The sequence below is a fragment of the Tachypleus tridentatus genome, chromosome 12, assembly GCF_004210375.1.
Source record: "Tachypleus tridentatus isolate NWPU-2018 chromosome 12, ASM421037v1, whole genome shotgun sequence".
Classification (NCBI taxonomy): Eukaryota; Metazoa; Arthropoda; class Merostomata; order Xiphosura; family Limulidae; genus Tachypleus; species Tachypleus tridentatus.
The window spans coordinates 26,429,828-26,457,572 of record NC_134836.1 but is presented as its reverse complement, the minus strand read 5'-3'; the positions used below and the strand labels follow the sequence as shown (position 1 = coordinate 26,457,572).

The following is a 27,745-nucleotide window of genomic DNA, read 5'->3' as shown; positions in this document are numbered from 1 at the left end:
CACCAGGGCTATCTGCTCTAGCCATCCCTAATTTAGTAGTGTAAGACTAGAGGGAAGACAGCTAGTCATCACCCCCCACTGCCAACTCTTGGGCTACTCATTTACCAACGAATAGTGGGATTGACCATCACATAATAACACCCTTACAGCTGAAAGGGCCAGCATGTTTGGTGCGACGGGGATTCGAACCCACGACCCTCAGATTATGAGTCAAACGCCTTAACCCACCTGGCCATGTTGGGCCAATCGTGAGGAAGATAATTTATTAAAGCCATAAAAACTGCCAGTGTAGCTGGAATAGATTTGTCAACTCCAAAAGCATCTGGAATGAAATTGAAAAAGCTTTTGCAAAAGCCAAGGAGATAATGTGGCAGATAACCCTGGCGCACGGTAGTTCTTGGCTGTTGATTGGTTGTTTGGCATTTATTGAAGCAAATCAACTGGGTTATTTGCGCCAAATAACTGGTAAAAATAAAAGTAAAATTATTAAAGCATGTAAAAATAGATAATGTTAAAATAAAACAATGGCTAAATTTTAGATAAAACTTAAATAGAATTAAAAAAATCAATGGCCCTTAAAGATTTAAAACAGAAGTAAGGTAGACAGTACCAGCATTGCCAATGACACTGTGCAGCATTAGTTGTAAACCTAAGGTAAAAACATGTCTAAAATGGTGCCATCATTCAGAGTCATAACGACAGTAAAATTTGAACTATTGTGACTTGAGTGTTATAAAGGCCACACAGTGGTGCACCAGGTGCAGATAAAAGAAAATGATGACCAATGTGTCACCTAATTAGTACAGCTTCTCCTTCTGATCCTTACAGAAACAAGACAGCTAAAGTGCAATAGAGGGTTTGATCTGGAAAAGCTTGTTTTCACGTTGCTCACTCCAAGTCAACTGCCAATTGGTGCAGAGCTGAGCCTTGAATACAAGACTGTAGTCCATTATGGTACAGGTATGGCAGTGATAGTACCAGAACAGACAGACTTCGATGCAGTGTCATATCAACATAGCCTGGTATACAGAAAAACTGGATAGAAATGGGCCAGTTGGTTTTGAATATCGACGAGAATGGGGTGAGAACTGGCATATAGAGATTACAGGGCCAATAGAAAGCTAAATGAGTTGGTATAAATAGTACAATTCGCATATTGCATAGCTTCTATGTGATCTAGGGCAAGAGAAATGGCATACAATTCGGCAGTAAACAAAAACTGTAGAAGGGTCCTGTGTGCAACCACCAAACCACAACAAACCATAGCAGAGCCCATAGAGTAAGCTGATTTCAAACCTTCTATTCAGATGGGAATAGAAGGATGGTTCGAAAGATGCTTGGTGAATAGATGACAGTACTTAATATCGGGAATATACGCATTCTTCAGATGACTCAAAGAAAGATCACAGGTGGGGATGATAATAAACCGTGGTGAGATGGGCTGACCAGTGGAGACAACACCATCATCCAAGGACAGACCCAATTCAGCCAGCTGCACCTAGATACAAAGGCCAAAAGGAACAATGACAGACCACCTATTCTGAGAAAGCATGGCCAACAGAGACAACTCTAGGCAGGGTGTTGTGGTAAGGATCGAAGTTTTGAAGTATGCAGTAAAGACAGTTACACATGGCAGAAGTGTAGAGGAGTTTCATAAGGTGTACAAATTCTGGATTGGAAAAGCAGAGAAAGTCCCTGTGTAGAGCCGAAGTTTCAGATCAAATGACAGCACAATAGATCTTTAGCACAGAACATCGATCCACTTCCCAAGAGGTGAAAGAAAGGACATGGAGGATGTTCAGTGCCCTTGTACACCTGACTCATAGCTGCTTGATATGTAGGATAAAAGTCAGCTTACGATCAGAGGTATGCCTCAAGAACTTTGCCTTAGGGACCACAAGAAGGACAACTACACCGAGACGGAGCTTAAGATTAATGTAAACACCACCTTAGAGGTAAAAGTGCATGCAAGCAGTTTTCAGTGAGAGAAAAGGTAAAATTGTTTGTCCAGTTTAGTAAACAATTGAAAGCAGTCTGAAGCTGCCATTCAATAAACCTTATGTTTGATGACTGACGTAAATACATCAGGAATACTAGATGCCTGAGCAGAGATTTCACTGAGGGTATAGATGATGCTCTGGACATCAGCAACTTCCTGGCCATCAGAGAGCAAGATCAAAATGGGGACAAAAGTATACTGCCTACTGACCTTCTGAATCTTGTCACATCTGACTTTGAAACAAGTGGTAGAAGAAATGCTGGTTGTGAACTTAATCCAAAATTCCTTTTCGCTTTCATGTCTTAGCTGCTGAGCACGTGCATTGGTCTGCTTAAAAGCAAAGCTGTTTGAAAGTGCGAGATACCTATGAAAGATACCCCAAACCCATGTTTGAGCCTTCTGCGACATTTAACAGGCAGTTCTCCACACCAGACGAGGATATCGTGAAAAACGTGTCAAGGTTTTAGGAATACATTGAGCAGCTGCTTGGAAAATACAGTTAGTCACTGTTGCCATGCAGTTGCCTAACAGCTTTCAGGTAACAGTAGGATCACGGATCAGTGATCATTTTCTTATCATTTTGAGGAAGACTGACTGTAATCGATGCTGGACCAGGTCAACTGGGCCTCTTTCACTGCTCTATGGGCCACTGTCAACCCACAAGAGAAGTATGAGAAAAGTGAAGGGGAGAAGATAGGGAGATCATTAGCAGTAAAAAACTACGTGTATAAAAATGAGTGGTAGAACCAGTATTGAAGAGAGAAGGGTTATGATCTGAAAGCATATGCTCTATGGAACGACCCTTTCCATCAATATCAGCAACATCCTGGAGTGAATTATGCCCATTAAAATACCCCACGATTAAAAAGGGAGACAGCAACTGTTCAATGAGAGCATCAGGGTTTGACTAATCACGAGTCTATCCAGAAGACAGGTAGAGAGAACAAATAGTGATGGTACAACTCAAGAAAACATGGATGGATATGACCTTCAAGGATGTATCAAGTGGCAAAGTTAGGGTGGACACGTAGTAGTAGATCAGCAGTGCCACACTTCCTCACACAACTTGTCATTTTTGTATAAAGAAAACGGTTAACAGGTAACTGTATCGGCATGTTTCAGAAACGTTTCCTGTAAGGAAAGACACATGGGATGATAAGAGTGAATCAGCATACTGATGCCATCCAAATTAGAATAGAAATCCTGATAGTTCCCACTGTATTGAAGCGGCCATTTTTACTTAAGTGGAGAAGAAATGGTTGGAGAGCCCATCTATATTTGACCATGTCTTTTCTCTTTATTAGAAGGCCTTCAACCTGCATGGATCCTACCCTGGATTGAGAAGGCAGGTCTCTGTGGGTGGATGAAGATTCCAGTGACTGAGGGCATGAATGAATAAAAGTTCTGCATTTTGGGGCCAGAGAAAAAAGATGGACCTGAGGAAATGCCAGAGCTACAAGGAGTGGATCACGGAGACAGAGATGGGAGTATATGTTGACTAATCAACTCTCTTAATCATGGAGAGTAAAAAAAAAAACTCATCACATGGTTGAAAAATGACTCTGTCAGAAGCACAGAGATTTGTCTGCACTCCCACTGTAACAATGAAACACAATGACAACAAGGCAGTAACTTCTGAGCCTCTTGGTAGGAGATATTGTTAAGTCTTTACATGTTGTACCTCTTTCTCATCCACCCACTTCGGGCAAGATCGAAAGTACGAATGTGAACCATTGCAGTTAACACAGTGTGGTTCCAGTTCATACTCATAGGAGCCATGGTCTTTGCCACCACAATGAACACGTTAACAATCCACAAGATGTCTTTGAGTGACTGAATTGCTAGCACTGGAAACATTGGAGAGGGTTGGGAATACATGACCTTGCAATTTAATTAACCTGCCTTGATGGTGGCAGGAGGAAGGGGCGATGTAAACATCAAAATTAAATATTAGTAGTTAGCATTATTAGTTCCTTGCAAGTGAAGATACAACACACTGCAGAAATGATTTGACTGGAGAAACCTGCAAGGACCTCCAATGTTTTCTAGGTCTCTCTTTACTATAACTCCTCTTGAGGAATGCAAAGTATCATGAGGAGTAATCTCAGGGGGTGTATTCCCCATGACCTTTGATTTAAAGAAGATTTGTATGTTGCAGTGAATATGTTTTCACTAAAATGTCCACAGAGTTCAACTTTCTTAATTACTTTGAAGAGCATGAAAGCCCTTCTAATCCACTTTGAATGAAAAAGGAGACATCTGCTCGAAGAATTTCTCAGATAATTAATGCAAAATGAGAAATATAAGTGCAAAATCTAACCGTGATAGTGATTGTACAATAAATATGTCCATGCATGATTATTTTCTGATAATCTGTATTTTTCATTTTTATTTTATTTTTTCCTTGGATGGAGGTATACACCATAAAAATAATACATTTCAGTGCTCACCATCCACACCCATCATACAAGATGATAAAACAAGGACACTACAGCAATGCCATGGTTTTGTGAGCATTATACCCAAACACCAGTATCAAACACTATGTCCACAACACCAGTTGAGAATGTCCAACACCAATACTAGGTTGACCCTAACCCAAGTGGCCCAGCAGATTGACCCTGGAGGGCCACCCCAAGGCTGCCCATCTACAGGAATTCAAGGCAAAAGTGACGTGTATAGGTTGGATCCCTCAACCATGATGATCCTCTCCTCCCCTTCACGGGTCACCATGCACAGCAAACTCACAGGTGGATGTTCAGAGCCCAGTACAGAATCTTCTCTGGGAGGTTTCCTCACCACATACAAGAATTCATCTCAAGGGGCCATGGATGTTATCAGAATACTTTATGTGAGCTACCTTATCCTTTCATGCTATGTTGTACATAGATTTGTTAAATTTACTGTGTATATAGGTCTTATATACTCACTGCAGTTTTTTAAACTTTAGCTCACACTTCAAATATTGTTCCAAGGTAAATGGATAAACTTATAATAGTATGTGCAAATCAATATAACAATGCATAATAAATTACATGTGTACATACTTGTGCTTGCTCACAGCTGTGGTGAGCATAACTTCCAGTGAGCAATTGTTTTTGTGAATCATAGAAAAGTGATTATCAAAGAAACTCATTGTAATGCCCTAATGAGGATAATTCACCGAAAGAAATCACACACGTGCTCACCTTTGATATCATGCAGTGAGATTAAATGCCAATGAGCAACTATTTTTGTGAATCATAGAGAAGTATTTTTAAATTATTAATAATTTTAATAAATTAAAGTTAGCACCAAATGTAGTATCAAAGTGCCTATATTATAAACTTTTCCTGGGGGCAGACTCTAGAACCCCGTATCATTAGTATACTTTGTATCATTTGGGTACTATTCTGAGTTGCCTGACCAATAAAAAATTGCTTCTTAGGTTTAATTTCTTTTTGCAGCAAAGAAAATATATACGTTTTAAATTGAAGTTTAAATATGAAGAGAGTTCCTTGGTGATTTACATATGGATTGTTATGCAACCCCCCATACAGGTCTTGTCATTAATATATGCAGTATTGCAATTCAACAGGTGTCACTTCAGAAAAGAAACTGTGATAAAATATTTTGTTTAATATACATCATTATTTAAGGGTCTAATCTTGAAATGTCTTTGTGAAAGGGTTTTTCATGTAATGTGCAGTACTGTTAACAGGCTTTATTTTCCAATGTAAAATCAAATTTAAAAGGCAAATTAATGTTATTTTATCTCTGTTAAGGGATATTTTTTTGTTATTTTAAGAGAGAAAAGTCCAAATGTGGCTTTGAGACCAGCCCTCCACAGATGGATTGGATATAAATTGCATCCCTTACAAATGTTGTTTTATTTTGTAGTGTCTTATGTATTGCTGGGCAAGTGAGTTATGGTGGAAGAGTAAGCTTGACTTCTTGATCACTATGCAAGTAAAATTTGATTTAGATTTTGTTTATTTTTAAAGTTAGGGACAGATTGAAAAGCGAGGGGGTAGACTGTATTTCATATCTTTCATTCCTTTTAGTTCTAAAAAAAAAAAGTTTACTCTCTTTTTTCTCCTCTATAGTCCCTTAGTTGGAATACAGCCTTGCTCAAACAGTTCCGATCTTTAAATTTCCCCAGGAGTTAAGTGAGGTGTTTTCATGTCACAAATAAAAAAATGCTTACATGCTTTTTAATTAGCAAGCCAGCCCAGTTATTCTTATTTCCAAATTAGGCAATAGACACTGGCAATACATGATCTTCACTACATGTTTGTTGAATAATATAATAACAGTGCTTTCTTATGTCAGATTCTTGAGAGTTTATTGCCACATTTGTATATGTTGTATTTAAGAGGGCAGATTTTCAGTAAATTTAACAGATTTCAATGAATTTTTGGCAGATTTTACATAACGTTTTGAGAGATATTTACATACATTTAAAAAGCTCTACAAGACTTTAGGCAAAATTTACCTTAGAGTTTTAACAGAGTCTATACTGATGTTTACATATGTTGCATGTCGTTTACTAACTTTCTGTGGATTATTGAAGAGATTTCAGAACAGTTAGTGAAATGTTTTAAAATTATTGTATTCCTCTGTGATAATAAGACCAATATTATTACTTTCGTATAATTTTTCCTTTTGAAAACATTGCAAGTTTACCATTCACTCTAGAGTGAATTTCCACTTTTATTTGTATGGATGGGTGGATTTGTCCATAAATTTAGATTACTGAGTAAGGGTGTACAGTACCAGCTAGTAAACAGAGTTTGTTCAGCATACTTATCATCACTTTCTTTTACATATATTAGATGTGGATCTCTAGATTCATGTTAACTTGAGGACACTCTTTCATAGAGTACAACACAGTTGTATGCTAGTCCATGCTACAAAAAAAAAAAAAAAAAAAGCCAGCACGGGCTTTTGATTTAATAAAATCTTTGACACTTCAGCCAATCAAATGGTTTTTTGCTTCTTTTTTTTTTAATACACATACACATTCACTTGCCCTGTTGTAATGTGTGATATTACCTTGAATTTCATAGTAAGATACTTAAAACTATAGTGGCTTTCACAAAACATTTGTATTCTATGTCAAATCTGTGCCCTGTCTCATTTTTTGTAGACTAACTGCTGTACTCTCTATTTTTTGTTTTTTTTCAAATTTTGCACAAAGCTACGTGGCAACTATCTGTGCTAACTATTCCTAATTGAGCACTGTAAGACAAGAGGGAAGACAGCTAGTCATTACCTCCCACTTCAAACTCTTGAGCTACTATTTTATCAACGAATAGTGAAATTACCCATCACATTATAATGCCCCCACAACTAAAAAGGACAATCATGTTTGGTATGATAGGTATTCTAACCCATGACCTTCAGATTGTGAGTCGAATGTCCCAGCCACTTGGCCATGCCAAGCCTGTACTTTCCAAGATATAAACACCTACATACAGCAAACCTGAGTTTTTTGTTATTTGTAGGCTTTAAGATATTGCATCTGCAACAAAAAACAACAAAATCACTGACTTTTATTAGTACTATTCAAAACTTATAAAGTGATTTTGTATAAAACTTAAGTGTCATGAAAAAAATCTTAAGAAAAATAATAATTACACATAATCCCTAAGAAAAAAATATTAAAATCCTGCAGATTTTTGGTAGTGACTATTGTAAGGCTTATTTCACTTACATATATAAAATAATAAATAAAACAAATTGTTAAGAAACTTTTTCTTTAATTAATGATTTGCAGTATTCCACTTGAAATTAAGATAAATTCCAACTCAAAAAGATAAATCAACATTTCCAGATAGTTATTAAACAATTATCATAAAAACACAACAGGTTTCAGTACACTGAATTCCAATAACATAAAACTATCAAAACCTTTATCTAGACTCAGCATTAGTGACAAAATTAATATTTTATGAACTTTAACTGATGAGAAATACATCCAGATATAATTTATCTTTCTAATTATGCAGGAGTGCAAAGAATCACTATTTGCATTAAGCAAGAAAAACTATAAAATCGAGCAATATCAGCTACATAATAACATAGTTTTCATTATTTTCAACATTTGTTTAAGAGAGAAAATGAATGAACTAATATAACTTTACCCTGTTACTGTATTTTTATCAGAAGAAAACATGATTAAACAAAATTTTCCTTGTAAGCACTAACTTTCAGCATCATGAAAAATACATCTTTGAAGGTACAAAAAGTACCTCTTTGAAAAGAAGTATATATTCAGTAGTATAAAACATGTACAAACTCAACATAAGATACTAATGTAAAGTGCTATCACAATGAAAAGATAACAGAAGTTCACGTAAAGAATAAGCCACATATAAAACTGTGTTTTATATGTATTATATTCTGTTTCACGATATGTAAAACCCTAAATGCAACCATAAACATTTTCATACCAGGTTTTATTCTTAAAAGTCACTAATAGAACTGCAATCAAACTTCACTTTCAAAGTTAAGTCCCTATAACTACTGTTGTGATACATCCTAATATGGTGAGGTAGCTGGTATTATTTTAATAATGGTAATAACTAAAGTTATTATTCATTAGCATAATCTCATTCTATTTATCTGAAAGTAAGAAATTAAGCATTAAATAATCATGTTAACATTTCAATGAAGGGGAAGATGCGACATTTCCTGAATTTTTCCTTATACATATGTAACAGCTGAAGTGAAAACAAAAACCAAACCAAAAGTAATTTCATTGAATCAAGCTTCCACAGGATGTTTGTCAGAGTTTAATCAACAAGAAATATATTCAAGATTTTTAGCCATAAATATTCCACACAAACTATAAAAAATATCTGCAACCTCACATAGAAAAAAATAAAAGAATTTTAATCAATTCCACTAAATATAAAAATAAACCTTAAGTGTCCATGAAAAGTAACATCCAATTGCAGTCTTGTAACACAGTCTTATGCTAACCTACCAGAAACAATAAGTTTAAGATGTCCTTTAGTGCTTAAAATATACATTGTATTGAATATTTGTTCTATTGCATAATATGCCTTGTATTCATTATATTAAGAATTAAATTAACTGAAAAATAAATCAGTTTTCATTGTTAAGTAATACACACTATTCAATTTAGTCTTTCTTAAAATATGATAATTTGCTTTAATAGAAAAACAGAACTACAGTTTTATAGTACTGGTAAAACCTCTGTGATGTTAAACACTAAATACTGTAGCTGAATACATGCTTTTGAAACTACAGTTTTATAGTACTGGTAAAACCTCTGTGATGTTAAACACTAAATACTGTAGCTGAATACATGCTTTTGAAACTACAGTTTTATAGTACTGGTAAAACCTCTGTGATGTTAAACACTAAATACTGTAGCTGAATACATGCTTTTGAAACTACAGTTTTATAGTACTGGTAAAACCTCTGTGATGTTAAACACTAAATACTGTAGCTGAATACATGCTTTTGAAACTACAGCAACCAGAATCTAAAAACTTGCCTGGACTGTTTCTTGCTTTTACCAAATGGCTTATACAGCAATTTTAATATACTTTCTTTGTATATACATACATTACTATTCAAGTTTATAATTTAAGGGCATTAATAAAATATTGATGTTGCATTCCATCTACAGTCTTTCAGGTTTCAGCTTCAATCACATTCTAGAAACAATTTGTTTTTAAATTATGAAAACCAAAAAACAAATATTTGATTAATAATTGTAAAATAATACATAATTGAATAATTTATATTTGGTTCTAATTTTAATGAATTTTATTGGCCCCACAAATGTTAAAAAAGTAATAGTAAATGTAACTAAAATACTCTTACATTTACCATTTCATTCCCAAAATAGATATAGATGTAACTGTATGTTTAATAATCTTCTTAAAGCTGACAATTCTTTAAATACAGAGTGTTTGGAAAATCACTGTGCAGTTTTGTCTGTTAATAAATATATAAGTGCACAGTGACTTTCCAAACACCCTGTATAAAGGTTCATCAAACATAATGACTGTATCCGGTTTAATTTTTTTCTTTCATCAAATTTGAAATTATAATGACTGTATTCACATTACCTATTCAACTGAAATTAAACATTCTGAAACTTGTTAACCTCCTTTAGTCAGATTTAAATTTTTATGAATTGCTTAGCCTTCTTAAAAACATACACCTGTAAAATAAGAAAAAGGTACATTTTTATTTAAATAATTTGCTTCCAATGATCCAAATTAAAGTCTTATAATTTTAAAAAACGTTTTTCATTTGAAAGTAATTTTAGCATACAGTTAAACAGATTGTTATATAAAATTATCATATTATCATTATTTAGTCAAAATATATATATTTTTCCTATTATTTTTACTTTAATCCAAAACCATTTTTATGCTTTCAGTTTTCCATACTCCAGATAATTTTATTATCTGCATTAATGTTTAATAAACTTTGTTAGTCTAAAATATAACAATCACTAAATCAGACTAGACAGAATGAGATCTTCCTACAACAAATATACGTAAAATTCAAATTAAAAAATTATCACTCAAAAAACCAAACATTTTAAAATTAAATATCAATATTACACAGTTCCTTACATGGTTTCATTTTACTTATATATGAAAAATAATGTATTTACAATTTACCTCATGTTTTCATACCTAAAACATTTTTTACTGGAAAATACCTGCATAATACATTTAATTTTCAGAACTATATCACATCAAATAAAGTCTTAGATAAAGTTCAATGTGTTACAATGAATGAATGAGCACATCTTCACAAAACATGTAATAAAGCTAATGTACCGTGCAATATTTTATCAGTCTTGCAATATGCACTTTTGGCAACAAATTTCTTTTCTTATTCTTTTTTTTTATAGCAGTAAATACGAGGAACAGGTAGAAGCAGTACACAACAAATTTCAGATTTTTTAGTGATAAAAACAAGGAACAAGTTAGGAGTAATGCACAATAAATTTCAAAATTTTAAGTGATAAACACAACAAATAATTTGGGAGTAATATGCCACAAATATCAACTCTTTACATATGCATGTGCAAATTAAAAAAAACAACTTTTCACAGTTAAGAAACCAGGAGTTTGCATATATTTTTTGCTTTTATTCATGACATTCTCAAAATATTAATTAACTATAAATTACACTCAGAGATTTTTGAAAGTCACTGGCATACTTTACCTTGACTTATTTTCCAAAATATAACTGCACACTTTAATTAATATTCATTAAATATTTTGTTTTGCACTAATGCATTTATTCATAATGGTTTTTACAGGTAGCATATTCTTCCATTTCAATGAATCAATGCCAATTAGTAGTCGATCATTTTTCTGACTTTTTATCAAATAAAATTATTTAACTGATAATGTTTCTATATGATGAGAAATAATTGTTATACATGAATGTTGAAAAACCACAAAATATAAATGAAGCTTTTTAATTTTTTCGAAGCATCTTTTTATAAAATAATTACTCACAAAACAAATTCATTTCAAACCTTGTGATTACTCAGAATTTGATTTATGACAACTTTCAAAGGGAATTATACATTCTTTAGAATATAGTGTCTTCATTCAATATATTATATACATAATACAAAGTCTTTGCTTAAAACAGAACCATCTTTTATGCAATGGAATTATTCAGAGAAAAGTTTATTTTTAAACTTTCTCCCTATATAAAGATCTTACTTGGAACCTTTTTTAAAATTATTTTATTAAACTCATTTAAATGTAGCAGTACTTCATATGAATTTTTTTTCTATAAACACTTTACAACAACATTCACAGAAAAATCCTGTTTAAAAACTTCCTTGCTGCATCAAAGATGTTTTGACTCAAGAATATTTCTTTTCAAAGAGTTTTTTACACAAAGAATGTCATTTAATAACTCACTAAATTCAAAGAAATCTTTTTATTTTCTGATTTGAAAAACATATCAGAAAAATATTTTGTTATGAAGTTCTGTTTATAAAAACTTTGATTTTACAAGCAATCTCTGGACTCTACAGTTCAGGCTGATCATTTGGATCAATAACTTCATTAGCTTCCTGTGTTTCAATAGATGGATCACTGGTTAAATGATTTTGTATCCCATAGACTAAAATATAAAGAAATATTATATTTTTTTTTAATAGAACTGTTCTATAATACACAAATAACTGCCTAGTTTACAAACAAAATACCAAAACTGTCCTGTGAATACAAGAAAAAAAACCTCAGTTAACACCATGTAATCTTCAAGTAAAATTTAAATAATAAGAATCAGTCCTTTCATAAGAAAATGAATTATTTAGACATTCTCAGTATTTTCCTCTTTATCTTTGTTAGACCTATAAGAAAGGCTAAAGAAAGGTATTGAAAAAAAAAAGTTTGCAAACAAAATAAAGAAACCAAAATCCACTAATTTCAATTTTAGTGCCAATTTTTAACTTTAATATTTCTAACTTTAATCAAAAATGTATAACTGATTGGTTCATAGAAATATTTGTTACAGTCATTAAAATGGTATTTCAGATTTTATGAAGTCAGCTTGAGATTTGTCATTGAAATCTTAAAAAACAACAACTTTATTTTAAAGTAATGTATACTATATTAAAAATGTTATTATTCTATTATTTCTGAATTTGTTTGTTAAATATTTTATAAAATAAATGCTTATCTACAGGGTTTTCTTCATCAGCCTATAATGTGCTCAAGTTTAAGCATATCTGATTAATGTGTCCATGAAGAAAAAAATTAACCTCTCAAAACCAACTAAATCTTTATTGGAGTTAACTTGATAATTACCTGATTATAATTATTTTGTCCTAGCTTAGAGTATCACCACAAGAGGAACACAGAATCCTGAAGCTGAAGAGATGATGATTTTGATGTAAATGAAAGTTTAGAGAAGTATTCAGATTTGTACATATACCAGTTGGCAGAATCCTCTCCAAAGAGTAATTCAAACAGGATGCCAAAAATGACACTATATGCAATCTCAAGTCACTTAGGTACATCACAGTAAACAAAATGGATCAACTGCAGCAGCAACTAATTTCTTAATGTTATCAAAGTATGATGATGCAAGAAGTGTTGTTATAAGGTAAAAAGAACCTAATATGAGACCCTTGAATTATTCAGTGTGTGCTAGATATTAAGGGAAGCCATAAATACACATAAGCAGCAATTTTTTGGCAAAACAACAGATGAGAAATATTCATTACCTTTCCTTATTTTGGACAGGAGGGTTCTACCTTGATATCAACATAGAATCTTTCAAGAAAATGCAGTATGTGACACATCAAGGAAATAAATATCTGAGTGTCTCGTACCTGATGCAAGCAAAAGTAAAAAAAAACAAAACCTATAATAGTAGGTGTAGCAAACAGAAGTTTTAATACATAAAACTCCAAGGCTTACAGCAACATAGGAGACAGGAGTCCCCTGAAATGTATTAATACAAAACTCCAATGAATTAGAAAAAGATGGGAGAAAGAAACCTGGAGATGCATGATGACAATTTCTAATACTTCTTTTTATAACAAGTCCAAAATATCTGAATTCAAAACTTGCAGACAAACTGGATCAGATGGAACCAAAAATGATAAAAGGTGAGATGAAAGAGGAGGAATACAAAAAGTATAAAGATAAAAAGAGACTGAAGTCTCTAACTCAAGGGTCCTGCAGATGAAGAACTAAACCTAGACAGACCTCAAAAGATCCAGATGAAGGATATGTTTGGAACCAAAAAAAAGTTATTGAGTATTTCAAGTACAACTACCCATGTTTTGTATACTTGGCAACTCTACTGAGGTTACAGAAACAAACAGAAGTAGTAGATTTAAAAGCAGATAAGAAAAGTAAGACATGGCAACAATGATTAACTATCAGATATCCAGAATGATAAACATGTAAAAACATTAAAGACTAGAATCCAAATAAGCTCCTCGTGGACCAACTCTCTTGAATACAAAGCTAAGCCTGTTGAAATACATACAAAAATAAAATTATGCATTTTCAAGGTTTTTTGAAATACTGTGGGCTAGAGTGTCAAAGAAGCTAAAAACCCATGTTGTAACTTACATGAAACCAATGACAGCAAAAGCTACAAAGTAGAAAATTCACCCTGATTAAACCAATAACTAGCTGAAGAACAAAGTCTCAAAATGAAATAATCATAGCATACATGGGAGAGAACTGATAAACAAGAAGACAAAGAAGTTGACCACATGAAAGAACCACTCCACATATAGAGAATGATCTGGGGTTAGTCTAGAAGTTATGCAGAAGATTGTGTTGCAGTTAACCCTATTAAAAGGCCATCTGCATGACATATATGAGGAACATGAAGATGGTTAATATTATGCTAACTGTTTAATGTATCAGCAACAACCCAAAATGCTATCAACCTTGGGCAAAACAGGTGTCAAATATCTAAAATAATAAATACCTCAGAATAAAAGAGTGAAATAAGACCATCAGAAGATTCTTCAAGATTAGGACTAACAGCCAAATTCTACTCTATTTATACAAGACAAATAAGCTTGATCAAAACACTGGACTTATTCACTAACATGAAAATAAGGTGGTTGTCACATAAACTGTGTGTTGGCACAATCACAAATTTGCCAAGGACACCAAAAGGTATGGTAGAACAAAAAAGGTGAAAAGTTTACAAAAGGATTGTCAACAAGAAAAAAATCTGACTTTTGGTTGGAAAGCAAGAGCTTATTTAGTTTTCCTGGTGCATGTGCAGTAAGTTACATAGAAGGTAGGAGAGCAGAGAACTTTGGGTGAGGTGATGCATGTTCTGAACAAAAAGTCATGTAGTTGTTAAAAGAATGAGAATGATTCAACAGAACAACAGTTCCAGTATTTCAGTTGTACATACCTGTCTGAAATTCACTTTAATTGGAAAAATGTTAAAATTTCTTTGCATTTAGTTTGCTCATTAATGCTCCCCTTTGGTTGAACAGAATTATCTGGTAGTCATTAAGTGAACTGCAATAAAGGTCTAGCTCAAGCACTAACCAAAATTTAGCTCACAATAAAACAATTAAATATGGAAGCTGTCCCTTGTTATGTTCACATGTATCAAACTTAATGTTTTATAACCTTTTGATACACAAACACACTTCTACTAGTAATGATTATATAATTCTAAATCAAATTTCTTTCCAACAGAAATGTTAATTATTATGTGTATAATCATTTATTACCAATGCTAGCTTGTTCAGATATGTTGTCACATGAAAACATTTGAGTGTCAAACTTCAAATAGTAAAATACAAAAGTCACTTCTGCTGTTCAGATTACTGCATTCAGGAAATTGTCAGCCAGAATGTTGTAAAAGTCGGTTAATAAACCAGTGTACCCAATTGTGTGGTGTGTTATGGTCACACAGCATAAAATCCAATATCCAAAATCACATACCAGTAGTTTATAACAAGCACATTATATCGTTGGTATACTACAGTACTCTGAACACTAAAAGTGACTTTTGAGACACCATAAAAACAGCATTAGTAAAATTGCAAATATATTCTTTCATCAACAAAGCTAAAAAACACAAAAACTTAGCAAACTGTTGAAAAACTGTTGCATCAAAAGCTTAGATAAATAGTGTTCTGATCACTACTGTGTTGCATCCCAATTGCCCTTAGGAGATCTGGATTGAGTGAAAAGCATCAGCACCAATGGGTACAACAAATAATTTGTTGGAGAAATACCATTATTATTATTATTATAATACAAACTTCTAATTCTTGACAATTATTAAGGGACCATATAAGAAATGGAGTGTTAAAAGTATAACAGGTCCAATACTTGTGTGCAATATATTTGTATTCATTATTTGCTGGCTTGTAAAAGACATACACACCATACTTGGTATTAAAAAACAGTCTGATTAATAATCTGCTAATATAATAAACAATAATATTAGCATAAACAAATAAAACATGGGTAATGTACTACATCTGATTAATTCTTAAAAATATCTCAATAGAAATTTCTAAATAAAACTAACCAATGCACAGAATAATACATATGCAAACTGTATTCAGAAACAAAAAGCAGCAGAAGATTTGAAAATATTAGTACTCCTTAGAAAGAATAGTTTTCATGCAAGCAAGAGATAATAAAAGAAGGGAGATTTGTTAGTTTTATTAGCCTGAGGATCACCACCAAATGAAAGATAGTGCCTTTGAAACTATGGTCTAGTGGTGATAAGGTTTACTAAAATTTCTACTTACAGTGCAAACAAAAGTGTGACTGTTACTGTTGTGAGATGTCCAAGTCAGGACTTGTGTACTTAATGTATGAAGTCCGCTGCTGCTTCAAAGGCACAGAACTGGGACCACCATAAACTGAAATCCAAATTGGACTTAAAACTAAAATAATTTTATACACAGAAAAAACTGGATATAAAGTAAACACATATTATTATGCAGAACCTCTCTCTAAATTACTACCAAGGTTTTCAAAATTGCTACTGCATAATGATATAGTTTCATACCAAATTACATTTCACCGTACCAACACATAAAGCACTTTCACTATTAACATTCACAATCTGACACATTGTTCTGAGGTTTGATTATAACTATCTTATATGTGATCATTACTTTAAATCTTAAAAACAAGAAATCAAAGTATTCTTAAGCACATCATAAAATTATGTTCTTTCTTTCTTTTCTTTTTGAAAAGAGAACTGACAAGACTGGTGACAAACTGTCATTACCAGTTACTATTAAAACTGTATCTCAATGAAATACCTATAAAAAATGAAGTTTTTTAATAAGTATTTCAAGTCAAGAGAAGAAAATGGTATATGCTTACACTTTGATCAGAGAGAGGGTGTTGTAGTATACCAAAACAGAGATTTTGCTATAGGCAAAGAAGATTATAAAAAGTCATTTTGTAATGTTTGACATTTTTTAACTATAATAATAGGTCATGCAAATTATGATCTTAGCTGAACATTGTGAGTCCTGCAGTATTATTTCTAAAAAAAATAACAAAAACTATAATCTACTTGAAATTCTAACAGTTAGTAGTTATAACTGCTAAAACTACTTTTTAGAATTGTCTTGCAAATAATTTGGTGCAAAAGTGTTAGGAAGAGAGAATATTTTGTCATTATTTCCATTTTATAGGCTAATTCTTCCATTTCATTACAGAATGTAGATTTCACCACAATAGAAATACTTCACTGATCCCTGTTGACAACTTACTGAGCTAGGGTGGGAATACTTATTTTTTATAATTCCCATTTACTTGTATTACAGACATGTCATAAGGGTTCTGCTTGAATGAGCATACTGATCAAATTTAGGGTCTGAAATAACTGTTGTAATATCCCATACAATGTTTTAACTGTACAGAAAAAAGTTAACACATGATACTGGTATATGGTATAAAAATCTGTAATAGCACTCCACATATAAACCTTGATAAAAACAGTGTTTAACACTAAATGTGTTGTTATGTCACAATCCAAAGAGCATAAAGAACTGTCAGTAGAGAAGAGAGTTTGTACAAAAGCTTTATGTTATGCTGATTGGACTATCCGACAAATTGCTACACACTTGAAATGCTTCTCAAACACTGTCAAATAACACCACAGATCGTGAGATTAAGACAGGCAAATTTTAAAATATGAAAGGAAGACCACAACACCTAAGTTTAATGATACCAAAGTTAAGTATCTTTGTTTATGCAGCATTCGAACATAAGGAAGACTGCCACTGATCTTAAGCATGAGATAAATGACCTGATAGAAAAGTGTCCAGATATACAATATCAAGAAGACTCAACGAGAATGGAATATGTAGTCACACATCAGTTAAAAAATGTGTTATGGATATACAAGTCTATGTTTGAAATATATAGTTCAAAGAGTGGATTGTATGTTTAGCAGAAAAAAGGTGAAAGATACCTCAATGTACAGCACCTGCCATGAAGTATGGGAAAGGCAGTGTGATGGTTTTAGGTTTGTTCTGCTGAGGTGACAGGAGATACTTCCAAAATAGATGGAATAATGGACCAGAGTAGAAGTATCATCAGATAGTGATCTGTCATGGTATACCCATTTGTCTGCATATTACTGGTAAAGAATTCTGCTATCATGAAGAGGATGACCCCAAACATTCATTCAACTTATGTAGAAATTACTTAGCTAAGAAACAAGCTACTGGAGTCATTCAAATGACGCAATAGCCTCCACAGAGCCAAAAATCTCAACTCAACTGAGTAGATCTGGGATTTGGTAGATCAAAAACTATACAAATCAAAAATTACTTCCAAAGAAACATTATGGGAGTGTATTAGAGACATTTGAAAAAATCCCAAATCACATTTTGATTAAACATGTTGCAACAATGCATCTCAGAACTGCTGGTATGGGTATTAACACTTTTATTGACAAGCAGAGAATGTTTCGATCCTGAAGATGACCTAGGAAGATTGAAACGTTGTTCTCTGCTTACTAATAAAAGTGTTAATACCTATACCAGCTGTTCTGAGATACATTTTTATTTCAGGTGGGTCTTGTCATCCTGGATGTTTCAACAATGCCTGAGAGAAGTTTCAGATACTAAAGCAAAACAGGGACACACAAAGTATTAAATGTTTGCTAAACACAAGTGCTTTCACTGAATTTCTATTGCACCAAATATGAAGATTAATAAAATTTTGATGTTTCACTTGTGATTTACCTTCTGTTGTTCTTTGGATGTAACCTGAAATCTAATTTTTAACTTTGTCCTAACAATTTTGCATAGAACTTCATATGAAACCTTTTTTTTTTTTTAATACACAACGACACAAAATGTACATCTGAAATAAATTGGTGCTTAGCTATTCCATTCTGTTTGTAAATTTTGATGAGATACGAATGGTAACTCTGATACCTACTACTTCTGGTCACCAATTGTGCCAATTCTTTATAAAAAAAAAAAAACTAAATTAGTGGAATCAAAAATATTTTTCTTAAAAAAAAAGAAACATTTCAACTATTTCTTCACAAGATTAAGGATGTTAAAATAGGTTTGTTAAAAGGAAAATTAATAATGTCACACTCACTTTATTTTGAAACTGCATATTCATCAACTACCTTACATTAAGATTTGGATTATTGGTATAGTTACATTTCACACTTTCTATACAAGTTCTATAAATGTCCTAAAACAAATATTAATGTAACCCTTAAATATTCAGTTTAAATAAATTAAGATATGCAAATTGCATGGCAGCCATCCTACACTACAAATGAAATTAACTTCAGTTATTCTTTCAATTGCGTGAGTTAGTAAGTATTCATGAGAGAAAAAGGAAGCACATAAAAATCTTTAAAAACAATGATGAAGGAAATTTTACTAACAGTTTTCATATCTGTGTTAGAATGGGCCAAATGACCACAGTTTTTGCATAAATCATGCTTAGGAAGTATTTATTTTATATTTAAACTTGAATTCTGTGTGAAATATTACAAATATGCAACATTATATTTGGTTATAACATTATGTAAGCTCTGACATACATCCATACACATAAGGCACTTTAAAATTCAACATTTTCAATAACATGAATGCAAGCCGTTAACATTTTAATTAAGTTCATTTTTTTCATGACTGAAACTTTATTCAGTTATGTATTTCATTTATTCTGGACTTTTATTTTGATCAACACTCAGAGCATAATAGAACATTAACACTAAACTAGAAGATAATGTTTTGTCTTATCCAAAATGTATTTCCAGTAGGTACTTATCTTCTTTCACACAAAGCCATCTCTATGTTTTTTGCTCCCTAAGCATTGCTAAAAAAATTTTCATATTCACTGCACTAGTCTATATTTCCCATCAATTTGCACCATTTCTGAACACATACAAATCATGTATAACTTCTTCTACTATCCCTGGTCAGTTTTCACTTTTGAGGATTAACAGGCTCCAAAAGGAAAACACCAGCAGTGAGCAGGAGGATGGGAACTACTGGAAATACATTTTCAGTGTTTTAAAAAAAAATGTTAAAGTGTGATACTTTCTTACCTCCTCTCACACACAACTAAAAATGCATACTGCAAAGGTGAAGGAGCCATTTTGGATGTACAAATATTAAACTAAGCAGGTGTGCTTGAGGATCAAAATAAAGCACTGCAATACTTCTGAAAGTTAACATTTTCTTAAACTGAAAATGTATTTTGGATAATACTTACCTCCATTCCCACTACAGCTGTTACTCAACTGCCAGTTTCTTCCTTTGCCCATCTAAACATGTCATTATTTTTTTTCTCACTTGCTCCAGTCTTTTATACCCCTTGGTGATATTCTATCCTGGTTCTGTATATAAGATCCTCATTCAGATAATATTAAAACTTTTTTTAAGACTGACTCAATCTGCAGTCTCTAACACTGACTCTTTTCCATGTGGAGAAAGTTCACTCTAACACTCCAGAGGAAATGCCCCTGTCCAACAACTCAGTGACTGGAAACTGGTAAGGATTCTCCAACTCCTCTAGTAAAAACTGGGTGATAATATGTGTTTGGGAGTTCTGAAGAACAATGCTTTGGAATTAGTGCAAGAAGCTAATCAAGCTTCCTACAGTTTTGAAAGCAAACCAAACTTGATTTATTCAATCCAATGAACAGCAGGGATGGGCAGGATCCCTCTTCTGCTTTACTTATGACAGTTAATAAGTAACGGGACACCATACTAGAGTAATACCACCTACTCAGCCTCTAGGTGGTCTCACAGAACACCTTATTTCTATACAGCCTGTTGCAACCTGTATAAAGTATACTGAATTAGTGGTTGCCAGTGCAGAATTGGTTTAATGAAAGCACATTTGCTCAGGCAACACTTTCCACAATGGGATCCTGTAAAAATGGGGTTAGGGACCCTGAAAGTAAAAGTAGAGACAAGTGTACTAATGAGAAGACTCCCCTACCCATATAATCTTGAAGAAGTGGTTAAGATAGTTACAAGCCCCACAGATCCTGAAGCCATACTATAATCACCTACACTGCTGGCAGCATTTTGACATAGCAATGAAACCTTTATGGAGAAAATCTACTCTGAGTGCCAATGGAATAAGGGCTGATACTGGGGAGTTGGAACCCTCAAATATAGGGGTAAAACTATGACACATTTTGGAGCCAATGAGAGTCAAAATCCCAACAACAGTAGGTATGAAAGTAGAAGCTGACAATCAAACCACTATGCATACTAACAGCAGGTCTAGCTCATCATTAATGATGCTGGTGATCATCAGTCTTCAAACAAAATTTAGTTTAGGAAATGAAAGTAAGATGTTGGACTTTGGAGTTGTAGGCTAGACCCCTTCCAATCAGTGGCAATGGAAAGAGGGAAACAAGCTGTGCCCTCTTCTTAATCAGATGTATGCTAAACTAAATTTCTACGTCACTCAGGAAGAAGCCTCCATAGTCCACTACTCCAGTAATTTGGAACTAGTAATGACTCCTCTACTCCATTGGAAAGAAAGGGGGAGAGAGCAGTAACTGTACTGAGGAGTCCAGAACATCACACCAAAAAAGTGTAATGGGTTTTTGCAATTCCCTATTCTGAAAAACACACTGACCACAATTCATTCAATCAAAGGATCAGAAGGAATGGTCAATATATTAGAAAATAATAAATATATAGCATTATGAGACTTAAGCTACTCAGACTAAACATTTGTATTTTCATGTTATAATGTGTAGCCATTCTAACACAAAAAAGCATAATTTACATTTATTTCCTAATTTCTAATGATGGTTATGAGGTTGGTTAAATAACACACCCCACATAGTTAGAGTATAGAAAATAACATAAAATGTAAAGTCTCACTGAAAACAAACATTTGAAATGTATTTAGGAAGTTTTAGAGACAACACAAATAATATTTGAGATTTTTGACACAAAGAACAGGTTTTTTAATTATAACATGAAATAATTTTGCACTCAGACTAGTAATGAAACAGACTATTTTCACAAACAAATCTTTAGTAAAAATATTTTTTGTGTACAAAATACTTGTAATCTTTACTAAAAGTCTATCAAATTTTGTGAAGATACACATGCTACATCAAAAGTTATAATGCAAGTACTCAATGCATCCAAATGTGCAGATGAACTCGTGTATATCATATCGAGCCAGTAGTGAAAGGGTTAATTAACAAAGAATTGATAAATATCAAATGGACAAACAAGGTAAATTTATTTAGTCCTCAAAGAATGTAATAATAATAATAAATGTGCTACCTAACTAAAATTACCTAGAAAGCATGTTAAAATCAATAACTAGCTTGCTAGTCATCTGAACTAAACCAGACAACAAAGAACAAATAATTACACATTATACTCAGGATGATAAGGCAAATAGTTAACAATAATGAAAAAATATTATTCAGAGAGACAAATAAATTACATGTCACAAGTAAAAAATGATATGTAAGATATAAATCATCTAAACATGCCTAGGTAGTAAAGTACTTATAAATACAAAATGGACAAACCATCTAAATGTACATAGCCCATAAAGTATGTAATAATAAAGAACCTACAAACCAATGACAGTTACTTAGAAAACATATTTATAACCAATACCTAACTTACAATTCTTCTAAACTAACCTGGACAACAAGGGACACTTAATTAAAACTTCACTAACAAAATGGGGTGAAAAGGCACACAGTTAGCACTGATAAAAAATATATTCAAATAGAACAATGAATTATATGTTACTAGTAGTAATAACATGTAACTGATACACAGTCAAAATATATCTAGGTAAAGTACTTAGTAATAACAAGTCAACAAGGCCAAAAAATTTGCTGAAACTACAAAATTTATAACATTAACGAAAGTGAATAATGATTAAATTTACTGAACAAATACAGAAGTAATCAATACCTAACTTACAAAACTGAGCACTGATGACTGAGAGAATCTGAACTGAGCCTACTACGGATATATTAACCAAGAGTGAAGTGTACCTGTTGAAAAATGTGTCACAGACCTCCTGAGAGAACTGCAAGTAACAGGAAAGGAAGAGGAAAAGAACATTCTCCACCAATGTGAATAAAGTGGTGGCATGACAGCTAGTGAAATATGCTAAAAAAAAAAAAAAAAGAGAGGCAAAAGTGTTTACTGATTGATCATATTCCTTCCTAAGGAATACTGTCATGTAGAAAAAAAAAAAAAAGAGATCATCAGTTGAACGTACCAAGTGAGCTTTCTGCGAATTAAGGCCTGCAGATAAGTTGAACCAGATTCCTGGAATATCTACTAGTAGTGTTTATGACTGTAACATGGATTACCTTAGTTGATACACTAATAGCAACTTATATATAATCTCTTGTAACTCAGTAACATAAAATAAGTGCAAAAAAAAAGTTCAAACAAGGGAATGCAAATACAGTAAAATAAAACTACTGGACAAAACTGAAGTGACAAAGAAGCGTGTTCATGAACTGTAGCCACATATGATAAAACATGTCTAAAATTAATTGGGAAAATGATGATTAAGTGGGAATAGCAGTGGGAACTAGTTGCACTAGTATAGGTGTATTGCTACTGATGGAGAACATCTGCAATTACAGATGGGAAGTTTTCTTCAAGATGCATAGAAGGTTTAGAAAATTAAAATGCAGGAGCTACATAATTATATTTATTGTTTTCATAAGTAATATGACAAACTTCTATAATTCATTTTATAAGTTTCTCTTCCATCTCACTCTAATACCTTTGACAGTAAATAGGTAGATTTTGTACTTTAAGCCTAACTGTAGTGAAGCAATTTTAACCATTGTTTCAAAAAGATGCATGTTGTTCATAAATGTTCCTTATATGTGTAAATAACAATATGAATTTAATATTTTGAAAATTTATGATAAAAAAATGCTTGGTAGTAGCAATGCAAAAGAAATGTTATTTACATGTACAAGTTTCTCTGTATACATAAGAAAAGTTACACCTCTATTAAGAAAGCGAAACCAAAACACATAATTCAACTTCATTCACAAACACATGCATTGTATGTAGTTTTAAGTTAACTTCAAATATCAACCTACAGATTTAGTAAGAATGCAACTTTGGAAAAGATTTTTACATAAATCAGATCACACAAACCACAACCACAGACAAGAGATACTAGTAAAAATTATATTTCCTTATGGAAATAATGTACATTACACAAGCTTTTTATAGTCCTAGTTAATTAACAAGCATTCATTAATCTTAAACAGAACAAATGACTAAAACTACTAAATGTTTTTAAACATAGTAAAATATCAAGTAACTATCTGGTAAACCTAAATGCAATGAAAGCAAGTCCAATTACATATTACAGCATTAATGCTTGAATATAATTACAAAACTAAACCTTAAAAATAAAAGGGCTCCAACTAAGATGACTAACAACTAATAACTAAATCATATTGCACTTTCTTGTTTTTATTCTTTATTTACTTTTAATTCAAAGATTTTTTTACCTGAGATTACAGTCACAAATAATAGTGATGAACTAATACTAACATTGGTAAAGAGTAAAACAACACCTTCTGGTGTCCTTAAATGGTTTAGGTAATTTTATAAAGTTTACTTTAGATAAATTTGATAAATCACACCTTACTGAAAACTAATTATAACTAGGGAAATAAAATCCTGTAATTTGTCTTTTATCTTGTATCTAACTCATACATTGGTAGTTCTAATTCTAGTAAAACAAAATAATATAATTGTTCAATAAGCTATAGTTTCTTCTCTAATCTCTATTCATATGTTTATATTTTTTTCTGCATTAGCACGGGCCAAAATTTTACATCAACAGTATGCTGATTTACCAAGTACAGTAAGGATGAAAGCAAATGTAATTTTTTTTTAGTAGTTTAGTATAAATACAGTCAGTGCACAAATTTATATGAACACCACATTGCTTCTGTACTATTGATTTGTTTTCCCTATTAAAGAAAATCATTGTAGTTTAAAATGCTGGAAAAAACATCAAGATATGCAAATTGTTGGCTTCCTTACTTTAATATGCTATAAAAGATATACATATATATATAAAAGAGCAAATATCCAAAAACTATTATGTGAAAAAATATTTAAAGGTTGTTCAAAATATCTAAATGCAAATGTTGCACACCACTGTCATGTATGATTTCCTTTAGTTCCTGTACCACCCATAACTGAAAATCATTTTAATATTTTTACATCCTGAGTTGTTCATGTAGGTACATCTTCCAGTATCAGTTAATATAGCATGGTGTTACTATTAAAATGTCAAAACAAAAAGACAAAAATCTGATGAAATCAGATTTAAATCTTGAAATGATTTAGTCAGAGTTTAAGAAAACTGCAAAATACGCATTGGACAGATATAAAGAAAGTATCTTTTACCAGGATTGTTAAATAGTGGAATGATACAGGAATGGTCACAAATCTTGCCAAATCTAGAATCATAATGTACTTACTCAACAGTACTAACATCTTTCTGGAATAACCACTGAAGTACCTGTGGCAACCATTGACAGACAATTCAACTTCACCAGCCATATTAATATTATGTTAACCAGAGCTATGAAAGATATCAGTGCACTAAAAACTGCAGCAGGAAACAGAACTGAAGAACTTCACTTATTCATGCTATATCAAAACCTTTCATTATGCTCTAACACTGATTAGTAAGAGTGTGTGATTCAGAGCCATTTCAATACTGAGAAGATACAAAACATCAAGACCCAACTACACCTCACAAACGTTAGTAGCATCACAGAAGACTAATATCACTTACAAGCAACATTCTTCACTAAAACCTTGCAGTATAAAGACCATGCAATTCCATCATCAAGCTCCCCACATTCCAGATCCATAACAACCCCACAAACATCAAACAAGCAAAAGACTGCATGTAAGAAGACAATAACAGGTGGACAGATGCTAAACATTCACTATTAGGGAATCATTTCGTACTACCAGGATCTGCATAAATCAGCCCAAACAAAAAATGAAGAAATCAAAGGGTAAAGAAGAAAAAGCCTGTCAGCACCTACAAAAATATCACAGAGAGCAGTTACCTGCTATCAGAGCAATAAATGATCAAGCATTCACAATCTTACAGAGCACCAACATTCTATATATAGCTGGAAAAGAATTCAAACTTCCCACATGTAATACAAGGATGGAATTGGAACCCACAAAGCAAGTTCTTCTTAGCATTGCAAACAGAGTGCCACCAACATAGTATTTGCAACATACAATTCAAAGTGGTTTATCCCCAGATATATGGAAGAAAGAAAAGTCACTGCATGTTAAGACCATCACCTGGATGTATGTGCCAGGTTATAATGAAGTCATTTAAGCTAATTGAGGAAGATCAAAATGTCAACTATGGAAAATTTTTAATTAACATTCAGAAGGAATGAGATGCTCAAATATAAATTACTGTATAGTATAGTTTGGAAAATAAAAATATAGAGAATCATAAGAGTAATAAATGCCAGAAGACCACTGGAAACTTCAGTACATCAACTCTTTTCTATTTACTGTAAGGCAGCTGGCCTCCACATGAGAGAGTCAGTGTAAATCCTGGGGTTGTCACATAGTGGTGAACTTGGGGTACAAAGTCCTTTAACACCAAAAAAAGACAGGAGACAGAGATGAAAGAGATGTCTATTATCTAAAAATTAACTTCATGAAAACAACAAAGGAAAATTTTCCTTATGATAATAGAATCTGAGAAAGAGTAACAGCAAAAAAAGTCTTACTGCACAAAGAGTTTAGCTTCTGAGAAATAATTTGTATCCTGATCTTTGTAACAGTAGTTCAAGGTGCTTTATACAGACAGGTCTAAATCTGAACTCTTGATTCCAACTAGAATGGAAGGTTTATCAGAGAGTCAATGAAAGGTAATATGAGAAGTGCATTGTACTAACAATGAAGTATGCAGGAGACTTCATACCAGTTTAGGAGACAATATTTGTAAATGATGTTGGGCATCTTTACAAAATTGATGAGATCAGAGTGAGCACAAAGACCACAGTACATCAGTCCATCATACAATACCCCATGGATAGAAGCTGACTGGGAAGAACTTAAGATAATGACCCCCAAAACACTTACAAGAAATGTTGAACTTATTTGAAGAAAGAAAGAAAGAAAGAAAGATCAATAGATCTGCAAAAAAACAGAATGGACACTAAAAATTCCAAACTTGTATCAAGCATGGAGCCTTTGGGGTTAGGGGAGGGGAATACTCAAATATCCTTGATGTGTTTCTTCTAACACTGGAAGTATACAACTAAACTGCATGTAATTTAGATACACACACACACACATACATACATATAGAGGAGATAGTTTTGGCTTTTCAAAAATCATATGATTTGATCAGTTTTCTATCATTCCTTATGTTGTGAAACTATATTTTGAAAAAACGGTGAAAGTTATGCAACAATGGCCAATTTGATCATCATAACATTTTATGCAACAACAAGAAAACATCAGTGTACATCATCAGCGACAATAACAAAAATGGCCTGTAGCTGATAATGTGTTTTATTTATATCAGTTCCAGGCCTTTAGCTTCAGGACACACCTACTAATGTGTGTGAAGCTCATAAAATTACTATTTTTGATGTATTCTAATAAATTTCAATGTTAATGTGTGTGTTTATACATGTATATATTAAACAGAAGAATGAAAGATTTAATAGTTCACTCACAGTTAT

At 32.6% G+C, this 27,745-nt stretch overlaps 1 protein-coding gene across 8 annotated transcripts in view; it reads right to left on the bottom strand.

Moving 5' to 3' along the window:
* Positions 1-7,720: 7,720 nt before the first annotated feature.
* The window catches only part of LOC143235368 (uncharacterized), a 60,474-nt gene continuing 40,449 nt past the window's right edge, over positions 7,721-27,745 (bottom strand). For 5 of the 8 annotated variants that reach the window (XM_076473467.1, XM_076473468.1, XM_076473465.1 and 2 more), the window contains exon 9: positions 10,190-12,124. In XM_076473467.1, the coding sequence (XP_076329582.1) occupies positions 12,030-12,124 (95 nt within the window). In that variant the 3' untranslated portion in view covers positions 10,190-12,029. Of the gene's footprint in view, positions 12,125-16,262; positions 16,377-27,745 lie in introns of all 8 variants that reach the window. The other 3 variants (XM_076473472.1, XM_076473473.1, XM_076473466.1) reach the window with 2 other exon arrangements.